The sequence below is a fragment of the Symphalangus syndactylus genome, chromosome 9 (assembly GCF_028878055.3).
Source record: "Symphalangus syndactylus isolate Jambi chromosome 9, NHGRI_mSymSyn1-v2.1_pri, whole genome shotgun sequence".
Classification (NCBI taxonomy): Eukaryota; Metazoa; Chordata; class Mammalia; order Primates; family Hylobatidae; genus Symphalangus; species Symphalangus syndactylus.
The window spans coordinates 111,235,752-111,263,051 of record NC_072431.2 but is presented as its reverse complement, the minus strand read 5'-3'; the positions used below and the strand labels follow the sequence as shown (position 1 = coordinate 111,263,051).

Below are 27,300 nucleotides of genomic sequence, written 5' to 3'. Positions count from 1 at the left end.
CTTATCTGTAGGCTTGAAATCTTTCGAAATAAAGTTTTTCTTAAAAAAAAAAAAAACACAGATTCTGATTTAAATATTCCAGAGTGAAGCTCAGCATCTGTATTTGTAAATTCTCCCCCAGGGAAATCCAATCTGCAGATAGAGCTGAAAAACACTGACCTAAATGAATTAGAGAAATGTGTATGTAAATAAAATGTATTTTATAAATCAGAAATTCTTTGAGAGCAAATATCCAAATTACTTATTAATGTATACTATGTAAATATGGAGGAGTTTTAGATACTGATTTTTCTTTAAAAGAATCTTGTCTTTATTTAACCTATGAAGATGCAGATGAGGCCACGCACAGTGGCTCATGCCTGTAATCCCAGGACTTTGGGAGGCCGAGGCAGGCGGATCACGAGGTCAGGAGTTCAAGACCAGCCTGGCCAACATAGTGAAACCCCATCTGTACTAAAAATACAAAAACTTAGCCGGGCAGGTGGCGGGCGCCTGTAATCCTAGCTACTCAGGAAGCTGAGGCAGGAGAATTGCTTGAACCCAGGAGGCGGGGGTTGCAGCCAGCCGAGATAGTGCCAGGCACACCAGCCCGGGCAGCAGTGTGAGACTCAGTCTCAAAAAAAAAAAAAAAAAAAAAGAAAGTAATGCAAATGAACACATAATACCTGCAAAGCAAGAAGGCATCTTCCTTTTAATGTTTTATTTCGCCTTTGTTTTGCCGGTCAGTTGTGCCCACTTTGTGGTACCAAAAAAATAAGTGAAATAAAAGTAAGTAAAAACGATCATTTCTGCTTACATTGACAGCTCATTTCATATTCTGCAAAATGTTTTCCCATCTGCTATCACCGCCCCCATCCTCACAGCAGCCTGGGAGAAAGGCAGAACCAAAATTATCATCTCCACTTCGTGCATGGGTGATCTGAGGCCCAGTTAAAAAAAGTGGCTCTACTGAGGTCCCGAAGTTGGTTGCTGGAGGCACTGGCAAAGGAATCCACGCTCCAGCCCCCTTCTCTGCCTCCTGCCATCTTCCAGTTGCTTTTTTCCTCTCTCTTTCTCTATCTCTTTCCCTTCCTCTCTGCCTTGAACTCTCTTTCTACTTCAACTTTCTTCTCCTTGCTCCAACCCTCAGATTGGAGTCAGCTTTGCAAGTTGTCCAAACTTTTTTGTCACTCTGGAAACCTGCCAGCCCCATGGCCACAGCCCCATCTCATCAAAAGCTCAGCATCTGCACCTAGAGCAAGCCCTTTCCGGATGTCAGTGTGCGGAGATTAACTCTGGCCTCTCCATCTGGCCCTAGATAAGATAAGATTAGGGGAGCGGCACTGTAAATAGGCTCCCATCCTTCCCCAGGCCCAGGCCCCAGCCAGCTCAGGCTACACCATCGCAGGATCAGCATGGCCGTCCGCCAGTGGGTAATAACCCTGGCCTTGGCTGCCCTCCTTGTTGTGGACAGGGGTGAGTGGGCAGAACCTAGATTCTCTGTGGCTTTGTGTTGGTCGGTGAGCTCGGGATGAGAGCAGAAGCAGGGCCTGGAGCACCCTGTGAGGCCTCAGCTTTTTCCATGTACCTTCATTCTGCATATGCACCCTCCACTGTGGTGGAGAAAGTTCTGGGCTGGGAGAAAAGAAACTTGGGTTCAAATCCTGACTCTGGCTCAGAATTGCCAAAGTCCCCTACCCTCTTGGGGCCTCAGTTTCTCCAGCTGTAAAGGAGGGGATTGTTCCAGTTCAAAGCTGCACTGAGCAACTATTGGGCTGGAGGTTGTGGGGGCAGAAGGGAGCAGGTGGGTCCCAGCTCTCAGGAGAGACTGACAAGTATGCTGGCTGCAGGGTGGTGGGTGCTAAGAGAGACCTGGCTGAGGTCTTCTGAGCTCCCGATCTCTCTGAAAGGCTGTGGTTTGGGACTTGGGCAGCCATGTGAGCATGACAGAGCCCTTTCCCAGGACTGGACACATATACTTGGGGCAGGGCCCCGTCAGGGTCTGGGCCATCCCTGCAATCTCACAGCTACCATGTCAGGCACTGTTCTGAGCCCTTAAGACAGATTAGTGACCCAAACAGAAAAAGCACGGTCCTGATGGAGCATAAATCCAATGGCGTAGAGGAAAAGGGAAAGGCAATAAACAAGATGGTTACGATGTATGTTAAACGGTATGTTAGAAGGTGATAAAAGTTAAGGAAAAAATACTTGGCAGGGTGATGGGTACTGGAAGGGGGTTGCAATTTCTAATCGGGGAGGTATCTCTGAGAGTCCGATGTCTGAGCAAAGCTTGAAGGAGATGAGGGACTAAGCCATGTGGATATCTGGGAGAAGAAGGTTCCAGGCAGAGGGAACAGCTCAGGTGCAAAGGACCTGAGGCAGGAGCATGCCTGGAGTGTCTGAGGTACTGTAAGACCAGTGTGGCAGGAGGGGACGTTGTATGGAGTGATAGGAGAGGAGATGAGAGAGGCAACTGGGAACTGTACCAGGAAAGACCTTGTTGGCCAACATAAGAACTTGGCTTTTCCTCTGACTAAAATGGGAGGCACTGAAGGCTTTGAGCAGAGAGTTATGTCTTTCAGGAGTTGCTCTGGTTGGTACATTGAGAATAAATTGAACAGGGAAGCGGGGAGACCAGTTAGAACCCGCCTGGACAAAAGCTGTAAGTTATAAGGCAACGCCTGGCAGGATCCCAGGGCCACTGACCTCATGGCCCATCCCACACCCATTTCCCCAACTGGAAACAGACCTGGGCACAGGGGGAAAGGGAAATGGGTCTGGGGGCCTGTTCAGGAGCAGCCTGCTTATGGCCAGCCTGGCACCTACACCTACCTACTCCTTGAGCAGTTGGGAACACTGAAGGGCCTGCTCTGAAGAAGTTTGTTTTTGTTTGTTTGTTTTTTGCACATTTCAGATTACTGCCTTGGCTGAGTGAGGAGGGGGCACTTTGGGTCAAGGTCAAGGGCAGCCTGGGGGTAAATGTAACTTTTCCCCACATCCCCCAGAAAGAAACTCTGACATCTTAGAGTTCTGAACACCCCCTCCTCCCAATACACTTTACTTTTTTAAAAAATATTTAAACAAAATTTTTTTTTTCAAGACAGAGTCTTGCTTTGTCGCCCAGGCTGGAGTGCAGTGGCATGATCTTGGCTCACTGCAACCTCTGCCTCCTAGGTTCAAGCAATTATCCTGCCTCAGCCTCCTGAGTAGCTGGGATTACAGGCATTCGCCACCACACCCAACTAATTTTTGTATTTTTAGTAGAGACGGGGTTTCACCATGTTGGCCAGGCTGATCTCGAACTTCCAACCCCAAGATTTGCCTGCCTCGGCTTCTGAAAGTGCTGGGATTACACCAATGCACTTTAGTATTCAATTCCTGAACACCCACAGTGTGGGACATTGAACCAAGCGCTGCGCAACGGCAGACATAAAGGAACCCCAAGAAGCTCAGGTGCATAGGGAGGCGGGATGACCCAGTGAGTGGGACAGTACGTGGTGGTGTGAAAGAAGCCTCCATCCAGATCTGCTCAGGAAACTGTGGGGGATATCAAGGACAGCTTCACTGGGGGGCAGCATCAAGCCTTGAAAGGAGGGTATGATTCGGTGGGAGGAGAACGGAGATAAGGACATTTCAGGGAGGGGACATGGCATGAGCCAAAGCAGGGCCCAATCCAGGACCCGTGAGCAGAGCGGAATAGCTGGGGTATGGAGAGGTGTACTAGGAAGTCAGCCCAAGAAGCAGGTTTGGGTCAGCTCACACAGTGCCCTAAACGTAAGACTAAGCAGCTCAGGTCCATAGGGAGGCTTAATGATCAGGGCAGGGAACCATGGAAAGGCTTTATACTTTTTAAATTCTTTTCTTTTCCCTAACAGTTAAATACCAAGAAATGCACAAATCTTATCACTCGATGAATCTTATCAATGAGTCTTTATGATGTATACACTCGTGTAACCCAAACCCCCATCAAGATACAGTACATCTTGAGTCAAGGACTTAGGGAAGAAAAATAAATACAGAACATTTCCATAGCCCCAGAAATTCCCCTATGTCAGTCAATCCCTGCCCCCACCCCAGTGCTCTGACTCTTTTTTTTTTTTTTTTTAAGAGGCAAAGTCTCACTCTGTTGCCCAGGCTGGAGTGCAGTGGTGCAATCAGCTCACTGCAGCTCCAACCTCCTGGATTCAAATGATCCTCCCATTTCAGCATCACAAGTAGCTGGGACTACAGGTGCGTGCCACCACGCTCAGCTAATTAAAAAATTTTTTAAAATTTATTTTTATTTATTTATTTATTTATTTTTGAGATGGAGTTTTGCTCTGTCACCCAGGTTGGAGTCCAGTGGCACGATCTTGGCTCACTGCAATCTCTGCCTACTGGGTTCAAGTGATTCTCCTGCCTCAGCCTCCTAAGTAGCTGGGATTATAGGTGTGCACCACCATGCCCAGCAAATTTTTGTATTTTTAGTAGAGACGGGGTTTCTCCATGTTGGTCAGGCTGGTCTCGAACTCCTGACTTCAGGTGATCCACCCACCTCGGCCTCCCAAATTGCTGGGATTACAGGTGTGTGCTGCTGCAACCTGCCCTCATTGTTAAATTTTTTTGTAGAGATGGGGTCTTGCTATGTTGCCCAGGCTGGTCTCAAACTCCTGGCTTCAAGTGATCCTCCTGCCTCAGCCTCCCAATGTGATTTTTTTCATCATAGATTAGTTGGCCTGTTCTAGGATTTCACATAAATGGAATCACAGGTATATAATCTTTTGTGTCTGGTTTCTTATGCTCAGCAAACTATTTTTGAGATTCAGCCATGTTATTGCATGTATCAGTTGCTTGTTTTAATTGTTGAGTAGTGCCCCATTGTATTTATTTATCCATTCTCCTGTTGAAGGACATTTGGATCACTTTCAGTTTGGGCAATTTGACATGGAAGGGTTTGAAGCAGTTCAGTGACAAGTCTAGGTTTGCATTTTGATACCCCAATGCCAGGTTTAAACAGCATATCGGGGTGACTTAGTCTAAGTTTCTGTTTCCCTCTCTCTGTGGAAATATCTTGTAATAGCATCTCCAGGAAAATATAAAACTACATTGCCTTGCACACCTCCAGTGATGGGAAACTCACTACTTCTGGAGAAAGCCTCTTTCACCGTGGCATAGCTCCCACTGAGAGAAAATTCTGCTTCATATGGAACCCAAACCTGCTTCCCTGCAGCCTCCTCACAGAGATGGGCTCTGTTCTGTGAGGCTGAAAAGAGTCCATCTCTCCCTCAGTTCCAGGATAGCCCTTCAGAGACTTCAGGGAGCATCCTGCCCTTCTCTAATTTACATAAACGCCCTTCCTTCCACCTGTGCCATTAGACATAGCTCCAGTTCCCTCATCCACCCATCACGCTTGTCAGTCACATCACAGTTTGCTCATGTCCTTTAGGCAGTTCAGCCAGACCTTGAGGGGCACACCAGTGTATGTAGAAAGAGTCAGGCTCTGGACTGCAGCAGACGTGTGGGAAAATCCTAGCTGTGCCTTAACAACCTGCATCGCATCACCTCTTTGAGCCTCTTTCGTAGTTCGTTAAACTGACCTATGCCCCAGGAAACAGATTCTGAGCTATACATGCAGATTACTGGGGAGCGTTCATGGGAGTAACTTCCATGAAGGATGAGGGAAGTTGACTTCCATGCAGTGCAACAGAGGCTTCAGATGATCCTACAGGCAGCTTTGGGCAAGGGGATCAGGGTCTTTGTAACCACATCAACCCGACATGGGATATGGGCTGTTCCTGGGTAGAGGATGCAGCCCTGGACAAGGCAGCTTCATTCTCTGAGGGTAATTCCTAGGAAGAGACTTGCAGTGAGTGGTCAATATTTCCGGCAGCTGGGGAAATGAGTGCCTCAGACTTGCGGGAGGGCTCTTGATGGCAGAACACAGCATCCACTACTATCTCCTTTCTTCCCTCTGTTACACAGCAGTAAGAGAGGGGTGGAGAGGAGTTAAAATCATGTGTTCTCAATGCCCGGCACATGATAACTGCTGAATTGTTATTTTATAATTATTATATGGGACACAACAATTCCAGTGGGATCTAACTAACAAGGAATAGGCTGGACTGTCACCTTCCTAATTTTTGAATTTCTGTCTCTGTTTATGGAACCCAAGATCACATCAGCTTTCTGGCAGCCCCATTGTCTGGTGGCTCATCACCTTTCCTTGAGGAATTCCAGGTTGGGTAGTTGCTGGACCAAGCTCCCTGAAGAAGAAGCAGTCCTCAGACCCCTAGACCTGGGGTCTAGAGCTGGCATCATCTAATTCTTGCTTCTTTGTGTTTCAGAAGTGCCAGTGGCAGCAGGAAAGCTCCCTTTCTCAAGAATGGTAAGGCAGCTGCGTGCTGTTCTCACCTTCTCTCTGCTGAGAGGAGTCTTCTCATCCATGCTGAGAAACCAGTTATTCTTCTCCACGATCCTGCTCAGACACCTTCAATGGCTCCAAGGTGGCCAAGATGGCCTCCTGGCCTGCACATTCCCCAGATTAGCCCCCAAGGCTGAGTAGGCCCAGCCCCCTCACCCAAGTCCCAAGATTGGCCTCAAAGCCCTTGTGATGTCCCCCACCTGGTGTCCAAGGCCCCTTCCATCAGTGAGATCTCCCCACCCAGGCTTAGCAGGACAGGGTGTGCTCTCTGCTCTGTAGAGTGCAGACAGGCAGGCCACAGAGTTCAGGCCAAAGAGGGGACCCTGGCACACTGAAAGCACCTGTGGAGTGTGCCAGCCTCCCCCCACCACATTCCATCTGATTGTCTAAACACCAAGTTGTCCCTGAATCCTGATTCCACCTTGGCCCTTGGTCTGATGCCCCCAGTGACCCAGAAGGCTGTGGTACTGGCATCCTTGAGACCCTTGAGATTGCCCCTTCGTGTAGTGGAATGAGGAGGCTCGGAGCCACCTTCCCATCCACAGCCTCAGCATCGTCCCCGTCAGTCCATCAGAATCCAGCCCCATTTACTCAGTGCCAAAGAGCCAAATACTTTACATACATTATTTCAATTAGCCCTATGTGAGAGGAACACCACTATTATAATTTTTACAGATGAAGGAACTGAGACTCAGAGAGTGGAAATACCTCAATTAAGGTTATACAGCTAATCAGTGGCAAAATTCAGGTTTCTAGAGTTCGGGCCTTCACAGTTGCACCGCACGACCTTTCTCACCCTATCCCTGTCTCAGGCGCTAATGCCAGTCCTGACTGAGTTCTCACCTTGACCTCAGGCCTGTCCTAAAACCCTTTCAGACAGCCTCGATTAAGCCCCAAGCTCTGCCCCATTTCTTCAGCCTTCCTACCCTTTGCAGCCTTTCTGACATGGGCCTGATAGATCACGCAGGCCAGGGAGAGTTCAGGAGCCCCAGAGAGAGAGGGGCCTCCTAGGAATGATGGGTGGTTCTGTATCCTGGGGTCTTCAATGGGACCAGCAGCAGAAGTTCTGATTAGTGCCTCTGAAGAGGGTGTGAACAAGTCCCCAGGTGCTTGAGGGCACAAACTCACTCCACACACATAGACATAAACACAGGCATACGCTTGAATGCCTGCACACCTGGGGCTCCAGAGACACAGGTACACATATGTACACATCCAGCCATAGGCACACACGTGGTCATGCACACACACATACAAGCAAACACACCAAGGGGCCCTGAGTGGTTGGTTTCATCTTCACTGGACCCACACGGGGGACCTTCTTGACTCTGATACCTCACTGGGGCCCCACTGTTTCCGAGCAGAACCCCTGTATCCCTCCCCACTGCCTCTGAATCCCTGAATCCTCTCCCTCCCTTCTTTTCCACAGCCCATCTGTGAACACATGGTAGAGAGTCTCCAACCTGTTCCCAGACGTCCAATCTGGTCTGCGGCACTGATGGGCTCACATATACGAATGAATGCCAGCTCTGCTTGGCCCGGATGTAAGTCTGCCCCACAACCCCTGCTTGCTTGGGTGGGCCCCATCTCTGGTGCACAGTCTGAAAGGAGCAAGACTTGACCTGCTTCTTCCTTCATACATGCTTGACCTGAGAAGAGTCCTCCAACATATGCCCCTAATAGAATGAGCACCAGATTAACTCAAAGAAGGCACATGGTTCCAAGCAGAAATCTAGAAGCTGGTGGTGGGTAGGGAGTAGGGGCAGAAACCATTTTCCTTGCTCTGCCCTGACTGACTAGGTGACCTCATTTGTTCTTTCATTCATCTAACCAGTAATTATTTATTGAGCATTTACTATGTGCTAGGCACTGGGGCTAGAACAGAGCCTAAGTTAGACAGCATCACTGGCCTCCTGGAACATACAATTGGTGTAAGGGGGAAGCCAGGCTGATAGTCAGCCAATTGCAGCGCAGAATTTTTTTTTTTTTTTTTGAGACAGACTCTCACTGTCACCCAGGCTGGAGTGCAGTGGCACGATCTTGGCTCATTGCAACCTCCGCCGCCTGGGTTCAAGTATTCTCCTGTCTCAGCCTCCCGAATAGCTGGGATTACAGGCACCCACCACCACACCTGGCTAATTTTTTTTTTTTTTGTATTTTTAGTAGACATGGGGTTTCACCATGTTGGCCAGGCTGGTCTCGAACTCCTGACCTCAAGTGATCCGCCCGCCTCAGCCTCCCAAAGTGCTGGGATTACAGGTATAAGCCACCGCGCCCGGCCTTCAGCACAGAATTCTAAGGGATCAGTGGGCACACAGGAATAAGTAGAAATTAGCTAGGAAAAAGGAGCAAGGGAAGATAATTCCAAGTAGATGAGTTTGGAAAGGTCTACAAGGAAAAGTTTACATTTGAGGAAATATAAGAAATTGGACATGTTGGAGTATAAAGTTTAAGGGAGAATCAGGGAGAGGCAAGGAGTGAGTCCAGAGAGATGAGCAGGGCTAGAACATGACCTCCCTACATCAGATCACCTATTGGCTCTTAGTTTCTTCATCAATAAAACCCATCTTCTAGGATCCTGAGAACTAAATGAGACCATGGAAGTGAAGAAAGTCCTCGGAAGCTGCAAAGCTCTGGATAGATGTGAAAGTTTGTATTTGAGGAAATATAAGGAACATCAGGATGTTGTCCCAGCTTAGAGAAAGATCATGCTAATCAAAGACTCATGGTTAGGAGGTACATTGGGAGTGGAATTGACAGGCTTGGTATGTGACTGGATGTGAAGGCTGAGGGGAAGGAGGCAGCATACTGGTTTCTGATTTGTGGGCTTGGGTGGCCAGTGGTTCCATGTGCTGCGATGGATGGTTTGGGGGTCTGTACCAGTTCTGTGGGGGGCAGTGATGTTTGTGGACAGTTGAGCCCCTAGGACATCCCACTGGATATGGACAACTGCATGAACAGGCAGGACATAGGTCTGAGCTGGAGACAGATTTGGCAGCCATCAGCATGCACTGGTGGTTGAAACCCCAGGAAACTGAAATTCCCCAGGGGCAGGGTGTGCAAAACAGGAAAAGCTGTAGAAGGATGTGCCCATGGACCCTTGGGATCTGCCCTGTATCCATACACTGCATATGTGGGCGACGCTCAGCAGGATGTCTGGATGGACTATGCCAGGTCCCTGAATGGTACACTACAGCTCCTGAGAAGGTAGCCTCATGCCTGTCTTCTTTGATCCTAGAAAAACCAAACAGAACATCCAGATCATGAAAGATGGCAAATTCTGATCCCACAGGAGCACCTCAAGCCATGAAGTGTCAGGCTGGAGAACAGTGGTGGGCATGGAGAGGATATGACATGAAATAAAAGATCCAGCCCAACTAAGTGAAGTGGTCAGTGTCTCTGGGGACACTGGTTGCAGAGGGGATATAGGAGGTGAATCTTGCATTGTCACCTCTACTCTGAATTTGATGTCCAGCTTCTCTCCGTCCCTCTGGTGCTCCTTAACCCTGTCACATGTCCCCTCAGAGGTCCCAGTTATCTTCGCCTGCCTGAGAGGCCAGTCCCTGACCCCAGGATGCTGCCTAGTACTCCCGTCTGCCCCAGCCTGGACTATCATTCAGGCCAAGAACCTAGGTGAGGTCTGTATCCTCTGCCACTGCTGGGGTGCATGGCCCAGCCTCAGAAAGCCTCTGTGAAATCAGGAACAGTGGCTTATACCTATAATCCCAGCACTTTGGGAGGCTGAGGGTGGCAGGATCGCTTCAGGCCAACCTGGGCAACATAGCAAGACTGTCTTTACAATTTTTTTTTTTAATTAGCCAGGCTTGGTGGCATGCACCTGTAGTCCCAGCTATTCAGGAGGCTGAGGTGGGGGGGATTGCTTGAGCCTGGGAAGTCGAGGCTGCAGTGACCCATGATCGCATCACTGCACTCCAGCCTGAGTGACAAAGTGAAACCCTGCCTCAAAAATGAAAAAAAAAAAAGCTTTGTGAGAGTCATCCTGTGCCCCCCATGGCTTCCTCCTGGGCTGTGCCAGCACTCCAAGGCGTGTACACACAGACACGTGGCACAGCAATGGCTGATATTCAGGCAGTGTACACAGTACAGCTGAACTGCTTGTTGTAACATTGAACTAGGTTTTTCACAATCGAAAACAGGTGATGCCCCAAGCCCTTTGAGTGCCCCCCTATACCCTAGCCACCCGGATTGTCCCCTGGAAACACCTGGGTCTCTCGGTGTCCATGGTCTGGGGTTAATTCCTGGCACTGTGGGATGATTTCCAGATGCTGCTCTGCTCTTTTGGTCAACATCTGCTCTGACTGGTTGTCAAATATTCTGACATTAGACATAGCCCCAGGCACGCCCTGCACACATGCACTCACACAATGTCCCACAGGGACACACAGTGTTCAGAATTGTCACCATAGACAGAGACCCCCTCCTGTGGTATATGTTGAATACCTCCTCTTTTGGCCAAAGCCCCTAGGCAGAGCCTCTTGATAATGGTGGCAGGAGAAAGTGTTATGGAGAGAGGCCTGGGCAGGTGAGAGCAGTTTCACACAGACTCTGATTCCTGCTGCAGAGTGGGCAGAAAGGGCAGGAAATGCTCTGTAGAAGACACATGTCTGAGAGAATGGGCACAGGAAGGCAGGAAGCTACTTTCTCTTGGACCACTGGAATGGGAACACTGAGCAGGAATTGATGCTGATAGATTTGCAGGTGGCAGGCCTAGGAGGCCATCTATGAATAAGGCCTTCTACTGGGACTGATTCATACCTGTTTCATACCTGCATATGAATGATGTAGGATGAAGTTTGGCTGTGAGAGATAGAAAACCCAAAATAACAGTGACTTATAGACAGAACTTCATTTCTCCTACACGTAGCCCTATGTAGTATGACAACTCCATGCTCCTCTATTTTGTTACTCTGCCATCCGCATCACAGTTTCTACCTCAGGTCCAAGACAGCTACCCCAACCACAGCCATGACATCTGCATTCTAGGCCACAGAGAGAAAGGGCACGCCACCTGCCTCTGAAGACATTTCCCATAAGATGTACACACTCTGTATAAACCACATTAGCTAAAATGTAGTCTCATGGCCTTCTGAGCAGGGAGACTGAGAAATACAGTCTATATGGTTGGCCATGCATTAAACTAAAAATTAGTTCACTTTCTTTAGGAGGAGAAAGTGGATATTGGTGCCATCTAAAAGTTTCTGCCCTAAGTGGGACACCCCTCTTATACCCAAGTGGCATAGCCCAGCCAAGCCTCTCACCAGTGACCCTTCCTTCCCAGGCTTCTACTCATCATCTGAGGAATCAGAGATTAAGCCTGAACAATGTGCCAGGCACCACCTGGAAGGAATACCTAATTTACCACTTACAGATGTGGACTCTGTGGCCCCCTCTCTGGGAACTACCCCAAAACCTAAGTGTTGGCCCCTAAAGACCTTATGTGTGGCATGAGACCCTGCTGCCCTGGCCATTGCCGATTAGCCAAAAGATTCTTCCCCAGGATCTTTCAAATTAGAAACAAACAAACAGAGGCAGTTCCCCTCTGGCACTGAAGTTGTAGGATGAGCAACACAGGGGTTGTCAGCAGTCACACGTCCTGCTTTGTGGAAGGAGGAATGAGAGGATGATGCAGGCATGCAGAGGCAGAGTAATTACAGGCAGTGTTTGAATTCCTGAAGCCCGGCTGCCTTTGACCTTCCCAAAATTACATGGGATAACTTGATATCATGACCATAAAGTTTCTATTTTGCCCAGTCTCTTTGCAATTAGGCTTCTGGTATTCTTTCTTTCTTTCTCTCCTTCCTCCCTCCCTCCCTCTCTCCCTCCCTCCCTCCTTTCCTTCCTTCCTTTCCTTCCTTCCCTTTCTTCCTTTCTTTCTTTCGAGATGGAGTTTCACTCTTGTTGCCCGGGCTGGAGTGCAATAGTGCAATCTCGGCTCACCGCAACCTCCACCTCCCAGGTTCAAGCAATTCTCCTGCCTCAGCCTCCTGAGTAGTTGGGATTACAGGCATGCGCCACTACGCCTGCCTAATTTTGTATTTTTAGTAGAGACGGGGTTTCTCCATGTTGGTCAGGCTGGTCTTGAACTCTCAACCTCAGGTGATCCACCTGCCTCAGCCTCCCAAAGTGCTGGAATTACAAGCGTGAGCCACTGTGCCCGGCTTGGCTTCTGGCACTTTTGACAAAGGTCCTGACTACTATATGAAGGAGTCTCAGAAGAGGTAACCTTTAAGTTGTGCCTTGAAGGATAAGTAGAAACCATTAACTAAATAGACAATGTCGAGGCCGGGCACCGTGGCCCATGCCTGTAATCCAATCACTTTGGGAGGCCAAGACAGACAGATTGCTTAAGCTGAGGAGTTCGAGACCAGCCTGACCAACATGGCAAGACCCTGTCTCTACCAAAAACACAAAAAATTAGCCGGGCATGGTGGCACGCACCTGTGGTCCCAGCTACTCGGGAGGCTGAGGTGGGAGGATGGCTTGAGCCCAGGAGGCGGAGGTTGCAGTGAGCAGAGATCAAGCCACTGCACTCTAGCCTGGGCAAGAGAGCAAGAACCCATCTCAAAAAAAAAAAAAAAAAAAAAAAAGCAAACAAACAAAAAACAATGTGGGAGAATCCTTCCAGCCCTGAGGCTGAAGAATTCGTTTGTGGGAGCACACATTCCCATCTGTTCTCCCTGTGGTAAGACTTACCATGTTCCAGGCAAGTGGGCACCTGAGAAGGGGTGCTCTCTCCCCTTCTCACGGGAGAAGAGTTTCACAGGCAGAAACCCCTTGGATGAGCAGATCTGCGTGGTTGGGGCCTGTGCAATCACCTGTCACATCTGCCTAACAGTCCATGCCTTAGGGCCTCTTTTCTCAACCCTTCAGACAATAAAGGCTGTTAAGGCTGTAAATTCCAATGCTGACAGAGATTCTGAGGCCAAATGCAGCTATAGAAGTTTCACTATTGATGTGTGCATTCAACATTCATTCGTTCTCCAAATATTTATTGAGGTCTTACTATATACAAGACAATATGCTTGAAATAATGCTGTTACCAAGATAAAGAAGCTCCTTCACCCAAGGAACCCTGGTGTTAAAGGCAAAGATTAACCAAATAATCCCACAAGTAAACTATCATGGACTATGTAAATGCTGTGAAAGAAACGTATGGGAAGCCGAGAGAGGATCCCACCTGGGGGCCAGACAGGGTCTCAAGACAGTAGGTGAGGGTTCTCCATGGAAGAGACATGTGAGTTGAATTCTGAAGGATGAACAAAAGTCACCTATACAAGGGTAGGGTTGGAGGAAGGAAGATGAGCTGTTCAAGCAGAGGTAGTAGCAGGAGCAAAGACCCCCAGGCAGGAGAGGGTGCAGTGCATCTGAGGACCTGAAAGAAGAGTGGCTGACAGCAGACAGCAAACAAATGAGGGGCTTGAGATGAGATGGGAGAAGGCATGGGGTAAAGACTTTCGCCTTTATAGTAAGAGAAAGTGAGCCATTGGAGGGTTCTAAGGAGGGGACTGACATGGCAAGACTTGCACTTTATGATCACTCGGGCTGCTCTACAGAAAATGAACTAGAGCAGAGAGGAAGTGGGAGCTAGAGGGAGACGCAGAGGAAAAAAATCAGAGAATGGGCCTGTGCAACGCTGTGTTGGTTGAGAGGCAGTACAGTAGAGGTGAAAAGCACTGGCTCTGAAACCAAACCGCCCAGCTTTGTGTCTTGGCTTTGCCGCTTACTCTACAACTTTGTGCTAATGACCTAAGTTCTCTCGGTTTCCTCATCTCTAAAATAAGGATATCTGTCTACCTCTCAAGTTACGTAAGAATTAAATGACTAATATATATGAATAATTTAGAACAGTGTTCAGCAGTTCGGTGCACAGTAACTTCTCATTAAATGTTGTGGCCCACGCCACACAGCTATCACACAAAAATAGATCAATAGTGAACCGCTCTGATTAAAGTTGGGGTGCGGTGGGCTGGGACCCGAGCCTTGTCCACAAGTCTACCTCTACTACCTTGTCTGAGGTCTTAACCCCGCCCAGTCCTGAATTCCTGGGACTTCAACGACTCTCTCTCTGCCAAATGATGTGGGTCTTTAGGTAGAGTTCTAGCACAAAGGGCTACTATCAATGTTATTAAGCATAAATTATGACTACAGCCACAAAATGATTTCCTCATTCATCAAAAAAAAAAAAAAAAAAAGGCAAACCACTCTTCTACTTGATGATGAGCACATAAACAGTTTTTTTTTCTTTTTATTTATTTACTTTTACTTACTTAAATTTTTAGAGATGGGGTCTTGCTATGTTGCCCAGACTAGACTCAAACTCCTGGGCTCAAGTGATCCTCTAGCCTCAGCCTCCCAAGTAGCTGAGACTACAGGAAGGAGCTACTGCACCTGACTCAATTTTTTTTTTTTTTTTTTTTAGATGGAGTCTCACTCTGTGACCTAGGCTGGAGTGCAGGGGTGCAATCTCGGCTCACAGCAACCTCTACCTCCCAGGTTCAAATGATTCTCGTGCCTCAGCCTCCCCAGTAGCTGGGATTATAGGCACATGCCACTACGCCAAGCTAATTTTTTTTTTTTTTTTTTTTTTAAAGCAGAATGGGGTTTTGCTATGTTGCCTGGGCTGGTCTCAAACTCCTGGCCTCAAGTGATCCGCCCGCCTCAGCCTCCCAAAGTGCTGGGATTATAGGCATGAGTTGCTGCGTCAGGCCTTAAGTTTTTAAAAACAATGATGGGGTGGGAGTGGGGGACAGTCCACAAAATGGACAGAACAGCCGTGAAGGAAATATAGAACTCAGGAGGATATGGTTACAAAAATGCCTTTGAAGGAAACACATGTCACTCCTGAGAAGTTTGTGGTTGGCTTCACCACCTGCCTGCTTTACTCATTCTGGTGCCTTCTCTTTGCCCTTCCTAATCCATGGCTCTGGCCTGGTTTCAAGCACAGACTCAGTCAACACTGGGTCCTAACCTTCTAAAGACTTGCTTGGGGACAAGGAAGGCTTGCATCAACCACAGACTCCATCCAAGGAACGGCCCCCTGGTATCTCATGGCCTGTGGCTAGTCAGGGTCACTGGGAGGTGAGGACAAAATCTAGAAACAAACAACCCAGCCAGATGTTCTGGAATTAGGTCACGATGAAGGATATGTGGTCTATTTATGTGCCAAACACCTTGTTCTAGGCCATTCCCAATATTCCTGACTAGATGCAACCTCCTGGTGATTCTGGTTTTACAGCTATGGGACTACACGATCACAAGAGCAAAGAAGCCCTCATGTATCTGAAGACTGAGGGGGCCTATAAACCTGAAACTGGCCCAAGGCAAATTAGAGCTCTCACCAGCCCAAAGAAAGCACCCACAGGTCCAAACAGCTGGGAAAATTTGGGCAGAGGTGGCCCTCTCCAGAAAAGGTGGATTGCTGGACAGTACAACCACAGAGACAGAAGGAGAAAACAGATAGGAGCTTTACTCAAAATCACAAAGACACTATTTTTCATTGAGAACCGGTGTGAGAGTAGGAAAATTGGCAAATGGCCAGTTGCTCCCAGCAGCCCTGAAGAAATCAGGTAAATTCCGCTCCAGAGACGGCAGAGCTGGTGGCACCATTCTTCAGGGCAGCACAGCCTTTTTCTGCCACACCTCACTCGGCCAGGGCAAAGTTTGTAGACTGCAGCCGCTCGGTCTCCTGGCAGATGTTCTGCTCCACTGTGTCACACTCGGCTAGGAATGCCTAGAAAATACACACGGGGCAGTAAGGGCCCATCCAGGGATAGCCAACCACTGCCCACACAAGGCTCCTTGCTTACCCATTCTGGGGAACCCATGGCTGAGACTCAAAACAGACTGTGCATGAATGGAGATGGGCCACTGGCCCGGGTTCCAAGGTAAGGGGAGGGAGGGAGCATAGGACCAGCATTCTGACCATGCTCTAGGCCAGCAATCCCCTAAAAGGTGGTAAAGGCAGGGAGCTTTGCCTCAGGGCCACTGCACAGCAGCTGCACAATCGCAGGAAGCACTGTATGCATGAATACTGCCTCCTGGAATTGTGTAATGTGTCAGCCCTATCTGCTCTCCAGTGAGTTCCCTCCCTAAATAGTTTAAATTCAAATATAATTACAGGGACATAAGGTGCTCTTCTCTGATGTTTTGGGTTCCTGCTGATAAATAAATATAACCAAAACAAGCCCATACCACACACCATGCTCCTACACTACCTGATTTTGAATAGATAAACACACATAACCACACATTAACATATTATACCTTGTCGTGCACTATTACACAACTCACCTGAACCTTTTTTACCAAGCCTTTCCTTTTCAATCTACTGTCTGTGAAATTTTCTGGCAGGATCTATGGAAGAGTAAGTTGATAATACAAGTTGGTAAATAGTAAACATGTAACAAATAATCCTCAGTGAAAATGACATGAGAGCACATAAGAAACACCCACAGTACATAAAACAGGTCACGGGTCACCAATGTAAATGTGATGTCCATTTTCAGGAACCCTTTCCCTGGGTCTGTATCCTGTATGGCCTTTCCATTGCTCTTGTCCCTATAAAAGCTCCCTGTGTTCTCAATGTCTGGGCCATAGGAACTGATCTGTAACCCAGACTTTGTTCTTTTACTGTTTCCTATGTATGGATACTCTGCCCTGGCCACACCATGGGCTCACTGTGACAGGAAAAGTGCCTGCTGCTGCTTCTTTACACCCACCCTGGCCAACAGAAGTACACAGTGCAGTTCACCTTCAAGAATGAAGCATCAGGCTGAGATATCATTACTATCATCTGCAAAAGAGAACCCCTGAGTTAATGATTTTCAATGGCCTCACAAGACCTGGGTCTGGCTGAATCCTCTGTAAGTAGTAATGAGCCCTGCAGAATTATCAGTCACATACTCATCAGAGAAAGTTAAATCTGGCCGGGAGCGGTGGCTCACGCTTGTAATCCCAGCACTTTGGGAGGCCGAGGTGGGCGGATCACGAGGTCAGGAGATCGAGACCACGGTGAAACCCCGTCTCTACTAAAAAAAATACAAAAAATTAGCCGGGCGTGGTGGCGGGCGCCTGTAGTCCCAGCTACTCAGAGAGGCTGAGGCAGGAGAATGGCGTGAACCCGGGAGGCGGAGCTTGCAGTGAGCCGAGATTGCACCACTGCACTCCAGCCTGGGCGACAGAGCGAGACTCCATCTCAAAAAAAAAAAAAGTAAGTTAAATCCTCTGTTTCCTTGACCATGAGATCGTGGACTCCTTCGGTCCCAGCTTCATGATGATTACAGATGCTACTGGCAAACATAAGTATAAATGATAAAAGTCCTATGCTGGAGGGCTGTGAGTGCCTAGAAAGCAGGAACTGTCTTATCATCATGCATTCACCCAGGACCTAGCAACGTGACTGGCACACAATAGTAGATGCTTAATATTCTCAAGTGATGGGTTTGCTCAGGCAATAGGAGAGTACATTACTGAAAGAGTGAATGTGACTGAAATAAAGTCAAAGGAAACTAGTTATTCTCAGCTGAATATTTACTTACCAGTGTGTCAATCTCCTCCAAGATCTTCATAAACTGCTCTATTGTGGCTTTTACTCTCCTATCAAGTTTGCAGAGAGCTTCAGCTTGCAAATCCTTGGGCAGAAAACCCTGCGGGGAAATAATGCATTATTGCAAGGGTTCTTTGAGGCTGATGGAAGACTCCATGCCACAATACTAATGAAGCAATCACACTGAGCCCACCATAGCCCTGGCAGGCCAGGCCACATCTCAGATCCACAACTTTAACTCTTGGAAAAATTAAAAAGGCTGGCCGTGGGCCAATCCAAGAATTCTATCAGGTTGCAGTCTGCTCTACCTCGCATGACCCACTGCGGCTGCAAATGCCTCCTGAGGCTTGGCTCCAGTGAAGCCCCCAGTCACAAGAAGAGGCAGATGTTAAAAGCACAGGTTTAGAGTCTTCAAAGCCTCCGCCTGAAAACTGACCACCATTTACTAACTTGTGATCTTGAGCAAATTACTTAGCCTATTCATGCCTCAGTACCCTCATTTTAAAAATGAAGATTATGATACCCACACCCTAGAGGGTTACTGTGAGGTAAAGGGAATATATGTACATGTGTCACTAACTTGTGGCACAGACACATGCTAACAAATGGCAGCAGTGCTTATTTTTATCAAATTGTCTAATGGTTCACTCACACAGCTTGGCCTAATGACCAGTTAGCTGGTGACAAGAATTGGATAGCAGGGATCTCTGAGGATGTTTATCACAGCCACGAGCTACAGATACAGATTTCACAACATGTAGCAAGAGCTTTAAACATCACCCAGCAATTCTAACTCAAAGAATTTATTCTACCAAAAAAACCAGGAATGGTCAAAAAAGATTTATGTCCAAGGATAGTCAAAGAAGCATTACACATAATGGTAAAAACAATATTAAATGAACAATACAGAGTTGGCTAGGTAAATAATAAATTTATACAAGATGAAATGCATGCAAGCTTTGAAAAATACCATCACAGGAAAATGTTTAATTTTTTATCCAATAAAAGAATAGTTTATAAAGTGTAAATAACATTATATCAATTTTTTTTAAGATGAAAAATATATTTCAGGCTTTGGTAATGGTCATCTCTGAGTTGGGGCCTCATGGGTAATTTTTATTTTCCATATTAGTGCCTATACATATACTTAAAACTTTTGTACAGTCAGCATGTATTCTGTAATTAAAACACAAACATATAGGCCAGGCGCGGTGGCCCACGCCTATAATCCCAGCACTTTGGGAGGCCGAGGCGGGCAGATCACTTGAGGTCAGGAGTTTGAGACCAGTCTGGCCAACATGGTGAAACCCCATCTCTACTAAAAATACAAAAAAATCAGACAGATGTGGTGGCAGGCGGCACCTGTAATCCCAGCTACTCGGGAGGCTGAGGCAGGAGAATCACTTGAACCTGGCAGGCAGAGGCTGCAGGGAGCCGCTGAGATCGCACCACTGCACTCCAGCCTGGTCGACAGAGCGAGACTCCATCTCAAAAAAAAAAAAAAAAAAAAAACCAAAACACAAACACACCCCAATTAATGTTATAAAATGAAAGGGAAAAATAAGTAAGTGGTCTTGAGCTAGTCCTAATGAGAGGTGACAGCATGCTGGCAGTCCTCACAGCCCTCACTTGCTCTTAGGGCCTCCTCTGCCTGGGCTCCCACTTTGGTGGCACTTGAGGAGCCCTTCAGCCCACCGCTGCACTGTGGGAGCCCCTTTCTGGGCTGGCCAAGGCGGGAGCCGGCTCCCTCAGCTTGCAGGGAGGTGTGGAGGGAGAGGCGCGAGTAGGAACCGGGGCTGTGCGAGGCGCTTGCGGGCTGGCTGGAGTTCCGGGTGGGCGTGGGCTTGGGGGGCCCCCCGACTCAGAGCAGCCGGCCGGCCCTGCCGGCTCCGGGCGATGAGGGGCTTAGCACCCAGGCCAGCGGCTACGGAGGTTGTACCGGGTCCCCCAGCAGTGCCAGCCCCCCGGCGCTGCGCTTGATTTCTCACCGGGCCTCAGCTGCCTTCCCACGGGGCAGGGCTCGGGACCTGCAGCCCGCCATGCCTCAGCCTCCCACTCCCTCCATGGGCTCCTGTGCCGCCGGAGCCTCCCCGACGAGCGCCACCCCCTGCTCCAGAGCGTCCAGTCCTATCAACCACCCAAGGGCTGAGGAGTGCGAGCCCACAGCACGGGACTGGCGGGCAGCTCCCCTGCAGCCCCGGTGCGGGATCCACTGGTGAAGCCAGCTGGGCTCCTGAGTCTGGTGGAAATGTGGCAAACCTTTATGTCTAGCTCAGGGATTGTAAACACACCAATCGGCACCCTGTGTCTAGCTCGAGGTTTGTGGATGCACCAATCGACACTCTGTGTCTGGCTGCTGTGGTGGGGCCTTGGAGAACCTTTGTGTCGATACTCTGTATCTAACTGATCTGATGGGGACGTGGAGGACTTTTATGTCTAGCTCAGGGATGGTAAACGCACCAATCAGCGCCCTGTCAAAACAGACCACTCGGCTCTACCAATCAGCAGGATGTGGGTGGGGCCAGATAAGAGAATAAAAGCAGGCTGCCTGAGCCAGCAGTGGCAACCCGCTCGGGTCCCCTTCCACACTGTGGAAGCTTTGTTCTTTTGCTCTTTGCAATAAATCTTGCTACTGCTCACTCTTTGGGTCCACACTGCTTTTATGAGCTGTAACACTCACCGCAAAGGTCTGCAGCTTCACTCCTGAAGCCAGCGAGACCACGAGCCCACTGGGAGGAACGAACAACTCCAGACGCGCCGCCTTAAGAGCTGTAACATTCACTGCGAAGGTCTGCAGCTTCACTCCTGAGCCAGCGAGACCACGAACCCACCAGAAGGAAGAAATTCCAAACACATCCAAACATCAGAAGGAACAAACTCTGGACACGCTGGAACACTCACCGCGAGGGTCCACAGCTTCATTCTTGAAGTCAGTGAGACCAAGAACCCACCAATTCCGGACACACTAATCCTTACTGGGTTTTAGTACCCCATCTCTAATATTAGGAATTGAATAGGATGACTCCCCCAACCCCACTATCATGTTCAACTTGGACCTTCTATGAACCAACAAAATGTTATTTGCCTTGCCAAACACATTACAACAGCCCAGACAGAGAGAAGCTACTTGTTCTACTTCAGACAATACATGATCCTAGCATGGCAGGTGCTCTCCTGTGAGCATAAATGGATGCTGGCTGGGGTTTGACAATAACTATGACAATAAATGCTTATAAAGCACTTAGTATGTGTCAAGCTCAATCTACATTATTTAATCCTCCCAACAATCCTAATAGGGAAATGTCACCATTATTCCCTTTTTACAGATGAGGAACTTGAGACAAAGATAAACTTGTTCACAGTAAGAGAAAGGGTGAATCCAGGATCTGAACCCAGGGAGTCTGACTGCAGAACCTGTCCCCATAACCACAAGTTATATCCAGGAAGCTCTGATAGAAGGCAGAAAGTCAAGGTCCATGAAGAGAGTTACCTGCTGGATTCCAGTAAGCTCTTTATTCAACTCTTCCAGCTGGTCAGCTACCTTCTCCACAGACTTCTCCAAATGTTTCAACTTCTTTAGTTCAACCTCCTCCTGTGGACTGTTCTAAAATGTTTAAGAAGAAAATAAAGCCAATAGTCAACAAGAACAGGCTGGGCGCAGTGGCTCACGCCTGTAATCCCAGCACTTTGGGAGGCCGAGGTGGGCAGATCATTTGCTGTCAGGAGTTCAAGACCAGCTTGGCCAACATGGTGAAGCACTGTCTCTACTAAAAAAACAAAAAAATTAGCCAGGCATGCCGGTGTGCACCTGTAGTCCCAGCTACTGGGAGGCTGAGGCTGAAGAATAGCTTGAACCTGGGAGGTGGAGGTTTGTAGTGAGCTGAGATCTTGCATCTGTACTCCAGCCAGGGTGACAGAGCGAGACTGTCTCAAAAAAAAAAAAAAGGAAAAAGAAAAAGAAAAAGCAATCAACAAGAACAGTAGCCTCTGTCAGGAAAAATACCTGACCACAACTGCATGAAACCACTCACCTAGAAATAATGGTTTTAACTCTATTGCTTCTTGGAAACCAAGTCAAAGGGTTATACATCAAGTTTTCCATCTACAAAGACTCCAGACTAGAGAGAAAGCGTTAGGTAAACATTCTGGTGAGGGCCCTGACAGCTTGGGTGCAGAGAATGGAGACAATCCAAGTGCCAGATTCAGTCTCAGCCCTAGACTGATCAACAACCAAGACTGAAGCCTGGAGGGTAATCACATTTTAGTAAACACTTGTGAGGAGTCCAGAATGGCAAGACAGGTGGAATTCTACCATTCCTTTAAATGGAATTCCTAAATGGCAGCCTCCAGTTGAGCTCTCCTGTTTAATGTGATGCTGGTTAACAACGATGAATACTTTTATTGAACACTTCCTACATGCCACACACTATCCTAAGCACCTTACCTATTTTTTAAGCCTTACCACAACTCCATCAGGGAAGTACTGTTGTTTTACAGATGATGAAACTGAGGCTTAATGTAGTAAAGTAACATGAGATCACACAGTCCAAAAGAGGTAGATTAGACTTAAGTTCAGACTTTTTTTTGAGATAGGGTCTCACTATGGTGCCCAGGTTGGAGTGCAGTGGCTATTTACAGGCATGATCATAACTCACTGCAGCCTCAAACCCCTGGACTCAAGTGATCCTCCTGTCTCAGACTCCCGACTTGCTGGGACAATAGGCATGTGCCATGGTGCCTTCCTTGAGTTCACACTTCGCTCCATACGGTCTGTGTCAGCTCCAAGTAAAAGTCCTATAGTTTCTTCAAAGTTGACTCTTTGGTTCTGCCTGTTGCCCATCACCATTCTCCCTGACCCTGAAGCCAGAAATTTAGAATATTTCCCTCTTCTCTCAGGTAAACAATTGATAGATAGGTCTAGCAGCTTTCTGCTTAGTTATGCCATCCCAAATTATTCATTTCTCTTTGTAGCTAAGTCCTGAGTTCCAGTCTCCTGGCAGTTCCAAGTCTGGATTAGATTTTTTTGCCTTCACTTTGTTTATCTGCCCTCTCTCTACTCAGCCACCTCACTCACAATAAGGGAACTTCATATGCTCATAATTCCGCTGCGTCACAATGCAGGGCTGGCCACAGCCCTCTCTCATCACCTTAAGGGTTGCTGACCTCATCTGTCTTTTTTTCCCCTCAGTTCTTTAGTCTGAACCTTTCTTTCCAGTCGAAGGTTTTCCCTTGTGGGAGATTTTAGTTAAAAGGTTGGTTAAAGGGAGAGAGGCTCCTGAACTGGAACAGAGTGATTATTCTTAATATCTACAAGTTTATTTTAACAAAAGACTCTTGCAAATTCTACTCCAAGTGAATGAGAGCACCATTTTAAACAGACCAAGATTCCACCACCAAAACAAAAAACATATTATTAAGGCAGCACAACTGCTCCTAACTCCTAGAGCAAAAGTTCTAACCAACAGGAGCAGGAGGGTATGAGAACAACAAAATTGGTAATCCTATAAAACAAATAAAGATTGTATTTGCTTAGAGAGGTGTTTTATCAATGCAGAATCTGGGTCCCAAGTTTGGTCTTCTAAACAGAAACGTGTATAAAAGACTTCAGTCATTTGATTCTGAGGATTTCTGATGGAAAAAGCAAGTTACCTTTTTCCCAATTAACATGACCCGGCAACCATCTTGTATTCCAAGTGCTGACAACGGTGTTTCCATTTCCTTCAGAGATTTTCCTAAAAAGAGGAGAAAGGTAGGCCAAGCTGTAATAATTGTACAACACTGAAAATAAATTTCAGCAGGATACAGGAAATAGACAAGTGTGTTCACTAATGAGAATTGGTATCTTTTTAGAGGGTGTCATGACCCAGTAATTTCATTTCTAGATATTTATCCTAAACAAATAACTGGACATGCAACTCCACAGTAACTACTATACAATAATATTCAGTGCAACCTTTTCATAATAGTGAGAAACTGGAAAGAGCCAAATATTCAGGAAACGGGGACCAATGAACCACAGTACAGAAGACTTTAAAGTCTTCAGTAGGCACTAAGGTCTACAGTAGCCATTAAAGCTCATTTTTTGCAGGAAACCTCAATACCACAATGAATGCTGATGACACAGTGTTATTATGAGGGGTTTTATCCAGGGGAACATTTTCTTTTTCATGCATTCCTCTATTTTGAAACATGAATTTATATTGTCTTTATAATTCAGAAATAAAATATTTTAAAAAATTAAAGACAATATGTTACACTATGAAATATAAATAAAAATGCCTCCTATTACTAAATTCTTTATAATGACTGACACCCAATGGGATAAGTCTTTCCCCAGTGGATACCAGAATAATGGATTCTCAGGGGGGTGGGAAGACAGAGGACAGGGGCCAGGAGGGTGTGGGTCCTGGCAGAAATGAGCATCATCCATCCACTGAGCCCGCCACATCCAGGCCTCAGGTAAGTTTGTTCAAAACCTCCTTGGAGTCAGAACAATGTGAGGCACTGGAAACACAGCAGTATCTCCAACCTCACGAAGGCTGTTATTTTAACAGAGAAATCAGATGTTAAGCAACTACGAAAATGATTATGTAATAGTAATTTCATAGAAGTGATGCAAAAATAGCAGGGAGTACCATGGTAACATATAATGGGAAGATGATCTAACCTAGCCAGGGAAGACTGCCCATGAGCTTCATCAAAAATGGTGAGATTTCTGCCATCATCATAAGACTTCAAATCTGACACCTGTCCAGGTGTTTGAAAGTGTCCAATACCTAGCAGGTCTTCAATAAATACCTGTTGAAGAACTGAATGAATAAACAAATAAATAAAAATTGTCCCAGTTTGAAAACAGACTGACTATTAGGAAAAGTTCAGCAGTTTGAAAACTGTCCTTTGGCCATAGGGAAAAGCTGGAAAAGAAATGCTTACTCTTGGCCAGGTGCAGTGGCTCACACACACTTGTAATCCCAGCACTTTGGGAGGCCGAGGCGGGTGGATCACCTGAGATGAAGAGTTCAAGACCAGCCTGGCCAACATGGTGAAACCCCGTCTCTACTAAAAATACAAAAATTAGCCGGGCATGATGGTGGGCACCTGTAATCCCAGCTACTTGAGAGGCTGAGGCAGGAGAATCACTTGAATCCGGGAGGTGGAGGTTGCAGTGAGCCTAGATCGTGCCATTGCACTCCAGCCTGGGCGACAAGAGTGAAACTTTGTCTCAAAAAAAAAAAAAAAACAAAAAAAAGAAAAAGAAAAAGAAAAAGAAATGCATACCCTTAAATATGAGTTTCTGAAAAGACTGTGGAACCCCTATGACCTCTTCAACAACCTGGGCCAGGTCTTGGACAACTGGTTCACTGCTGCCCTGCTGTGGGGTAACATGAAGGTCGTGCTTCTCATTGCCTAGGGAGAAAGAAAAGCATTTGACGAATATGATTCTTTCACATAAACCAATATAGGATGACGCTTTATCACATTTATTTACCCAGCCTTCAAGGCCCAGTTCATATGCCACCTACTCCACAGAGCCTGCCCCCATGCCACGCAGCTTTCCTCTGGTGACCTCCTCAAGTATCTCTGTTTCCTCTATTATAATAACTAACAATATGAATGATATCAGCTAACATTTTAAGCATTTCATGCATAATCTAATTTAATCCTCAGATAAACCCCACGAAGTAGATCTACCTATTACTTCTTATTTCACAGATGAGCAAACTGTGACTTCAGGCAAGTTAAGGCCTGCCTATGGAGACCCAACTGTTGGAATCAGAACTTGACATCAGATCTAGCTGATTCCCAAGCCCACCTTTTTCATCACAAGCCATCTGCTTCCTGTGGCCTGACTGCCCTGTACCCTGTATTATATTGGTCTCGTCTCGCTTGCTGTAATGGGCAAGTGACTGTTTTCCTCCAAGTCTCTCCCACTGAACACACTTGAATGCATCCATGATTGGTGCTAAGTAAACAGACAAATGAATACGAACAGCAGAGCCTTTCTTTCTGAAGAAGAGACGCCAATTCTTTTCCAGGGATGTGGACAGTAAGGAGGGAGCCTGTGTCCAGTACATTACACCAAGGTTTGGTTCCCCCAGCAGCTCCGTGAGGTCAGCGGGAGCCAGGGTTACCAAATCTACTTCACAGAGGAGAAACCGGATTCTTAGAAAGAAGGCGTCCATCCCAAGGTCACTCAAAATCGCAGGATCTAGAATCCGGGTCTCCAGATTCCCAGACCCTTGGGCCTCCCCTAGCTGGTTCTAGAGAAACCTCATGGACTCAGCTCTCCAGTATACTGACTTCATTTGGTTGTGTGTCAACTCCAACAGTGGGCAGACCCAAAGGGTGCCCAGAGTACAACGCTTGGACCCACGGCCAACTCAAGCGGCGCACACGGAGAAGGCACTCAGCAGATGAGGAGCACCCAGGCATGCACGAAGTTCTGACTTATCACACACGGAGCAGTCGTAGACCACATGGCCAAATATATGCCTGACACAAAGGGCACAATAACTGCGCGGGCACACAAACACAACCAGGCCCACGACGTAAAGCACGTTGAAGCTCAAACACCCAGGATCGCACAAATGGCCAGAGACAAAATACACCGGCCACATGGAAAAGTGTACAGACACAAGCCCGGGACAAAAGACAGTTCCACGGACACAACCAAGAACCCACGCTTCCGGACGCCAGGACAAGCGTAAGGTCATGCGCTTCTGGAGGACACTTGACTAAACCCACAGACCCCCGCCGGGCTTTCGGGACCAGCACGGAGCCCACCTGGCGCCCGACACTCACTGTGGGTGACAGTCACGGTGAGCCCAGCTGCCGCCATTTCCTCCCTGGTCACCTCCTCGTCCCGGGTCACCTCCTGGCTCTGATTCATCTCCTCTTCACTCCGGGTCCCTTCCTCACTCAGGGTCAACTCCTCGCTCCGGGTTGAGCGGCGCCGGGTTTTCTTCTTCATCCGCGGCCTGCGAGCGCCGGCGGCGGCGCCCCTAGTGGGTCGGTCATGCCCGCTGGCAGTACCCCGGACAGGTGGACGCCGAGAAGGAGGCGGGCCACGCTGGGCCGGGGGCTCCGACTGGCGCGGCTCCCGGCCTGGCCGAAGGGCGCGCAGCCGGGAACCCAGCCGCTCCCGGTCGCCTCCCGGTCTCCGCGCCCCGCCGCGCTCAGCCAGGCCCGCACTTGTTGACCGCCCAGCGATGGTAGCTGAGCGCGGCGTCTCACAACCCCGCCCGACTACTTCCCCAGCCCCGCCCCGGCCTGCCGGCCCCGCCCTCGCCCTATGCCGCTTTAGTTGCCTCCAGGCCCCACCCACTCAACTGAGGCCCCGCCTTGCTACGGTAAA

The 27,300-nt window shown here is 47.9% G+C and overlaps 2 protein-coding genes and 1 long non-coding RNA gene across 4 annotated transcripts; 1 reads left to right on the top strand and 2 right to left on the bottom strand.

Annotated features, from left to right (window-relative positions):
• The first annotated feature begins 1,394 nt into the window (after window positions 1-1,394).
• SPINK4 (serine peptidase inhibitor Kazal type 4) lies at window positions 1,395-9,958 on the top strand. The gene is given in 5 exon segments (XM_055293985.2): window positions 1,395-1,455; window positions 6,303-6,343; window positions 7,809-7,829; window positions 7,832-7,923; window positions 9,618-9,958. Coding segments are annotated over 5 exon segments (261 nt in total). The 3' UTR covers window positions 9,664-9,958.
• Window positions 9,959-15,846: 5,888 nt separating this feature from the next.
• On the bottom strand, window positions 15,847-27,271 carry BAG1 (BAG cochaperone 1). 2 transcript variants are annotated; one of them, XM_063609060.1, is made up of 7 exons: window positions 26,748-27,271; window positions 25,224-25,352; window positions 23,595-23,677; window positions 21,436-21,549; window positions 17,938-18,045; window positions 16,691-16,753; window positions 15,847-16,130 (listed from the first exon to the last, which is right to left on the bottom strand). In XM_063609060.1, exons 1-7 carry the CDS (start codon window positions 26,914-26,916, stop codon window positions 16,041-16,043), a joined length of 756 nt encoding a protein of 251 aa, XP_063465130.1. In that variant the 5' UTR covers window positions 26,917-27,271; the 3' UTR covers window positions 15,847-16,040. The 2 variants fall into 2 exon arrangements, with proteins under 2 accessions (XP_063465130.1, XP_055149959.1); XM_055293984.2 differs by having other exon boundaries at window positions 26,730-27,206.
• Window positions 24,612-25,214, bottom strand: LOC134731353 (uncharacterized). Its single transcript, XR_010113564.1, has 2 exons — window positions 24,879-25,214; window positions 24,612-24,754 (listed from the first exon to the last, which is right to left on the bottom strand). It is a non-coding gene; the product is annotated as an uncharacterized lncRNA (long non-coding RNA).
• Window positions 27,272-27,300: the final 29 nt, after the last annotated feature.

Coding starts and splice junctions, on each gene's coding strand:
- BAG1 (XM_055293984.2), bottom strand. CDS start 26,916: ATGAAGAAGAAAACCCGGCGCCGCTCAACCCGGAGCGAGGAGTTGACC. Junction 16,754..17,937: donor TGGAGGAGATTGACACACTG/GTAAGTAAATAT, acceptor ACTCTTCCATAG/ATCCTGCCAGAAAATTTCAC. Junction 16,131..16,690: donor GCTTGGTAAAAAAGGTTCAG/GTGAGTTGTGTA, acceptor TGTATTTTCTAG/GCATTCCTAGCCGAGTGTGA.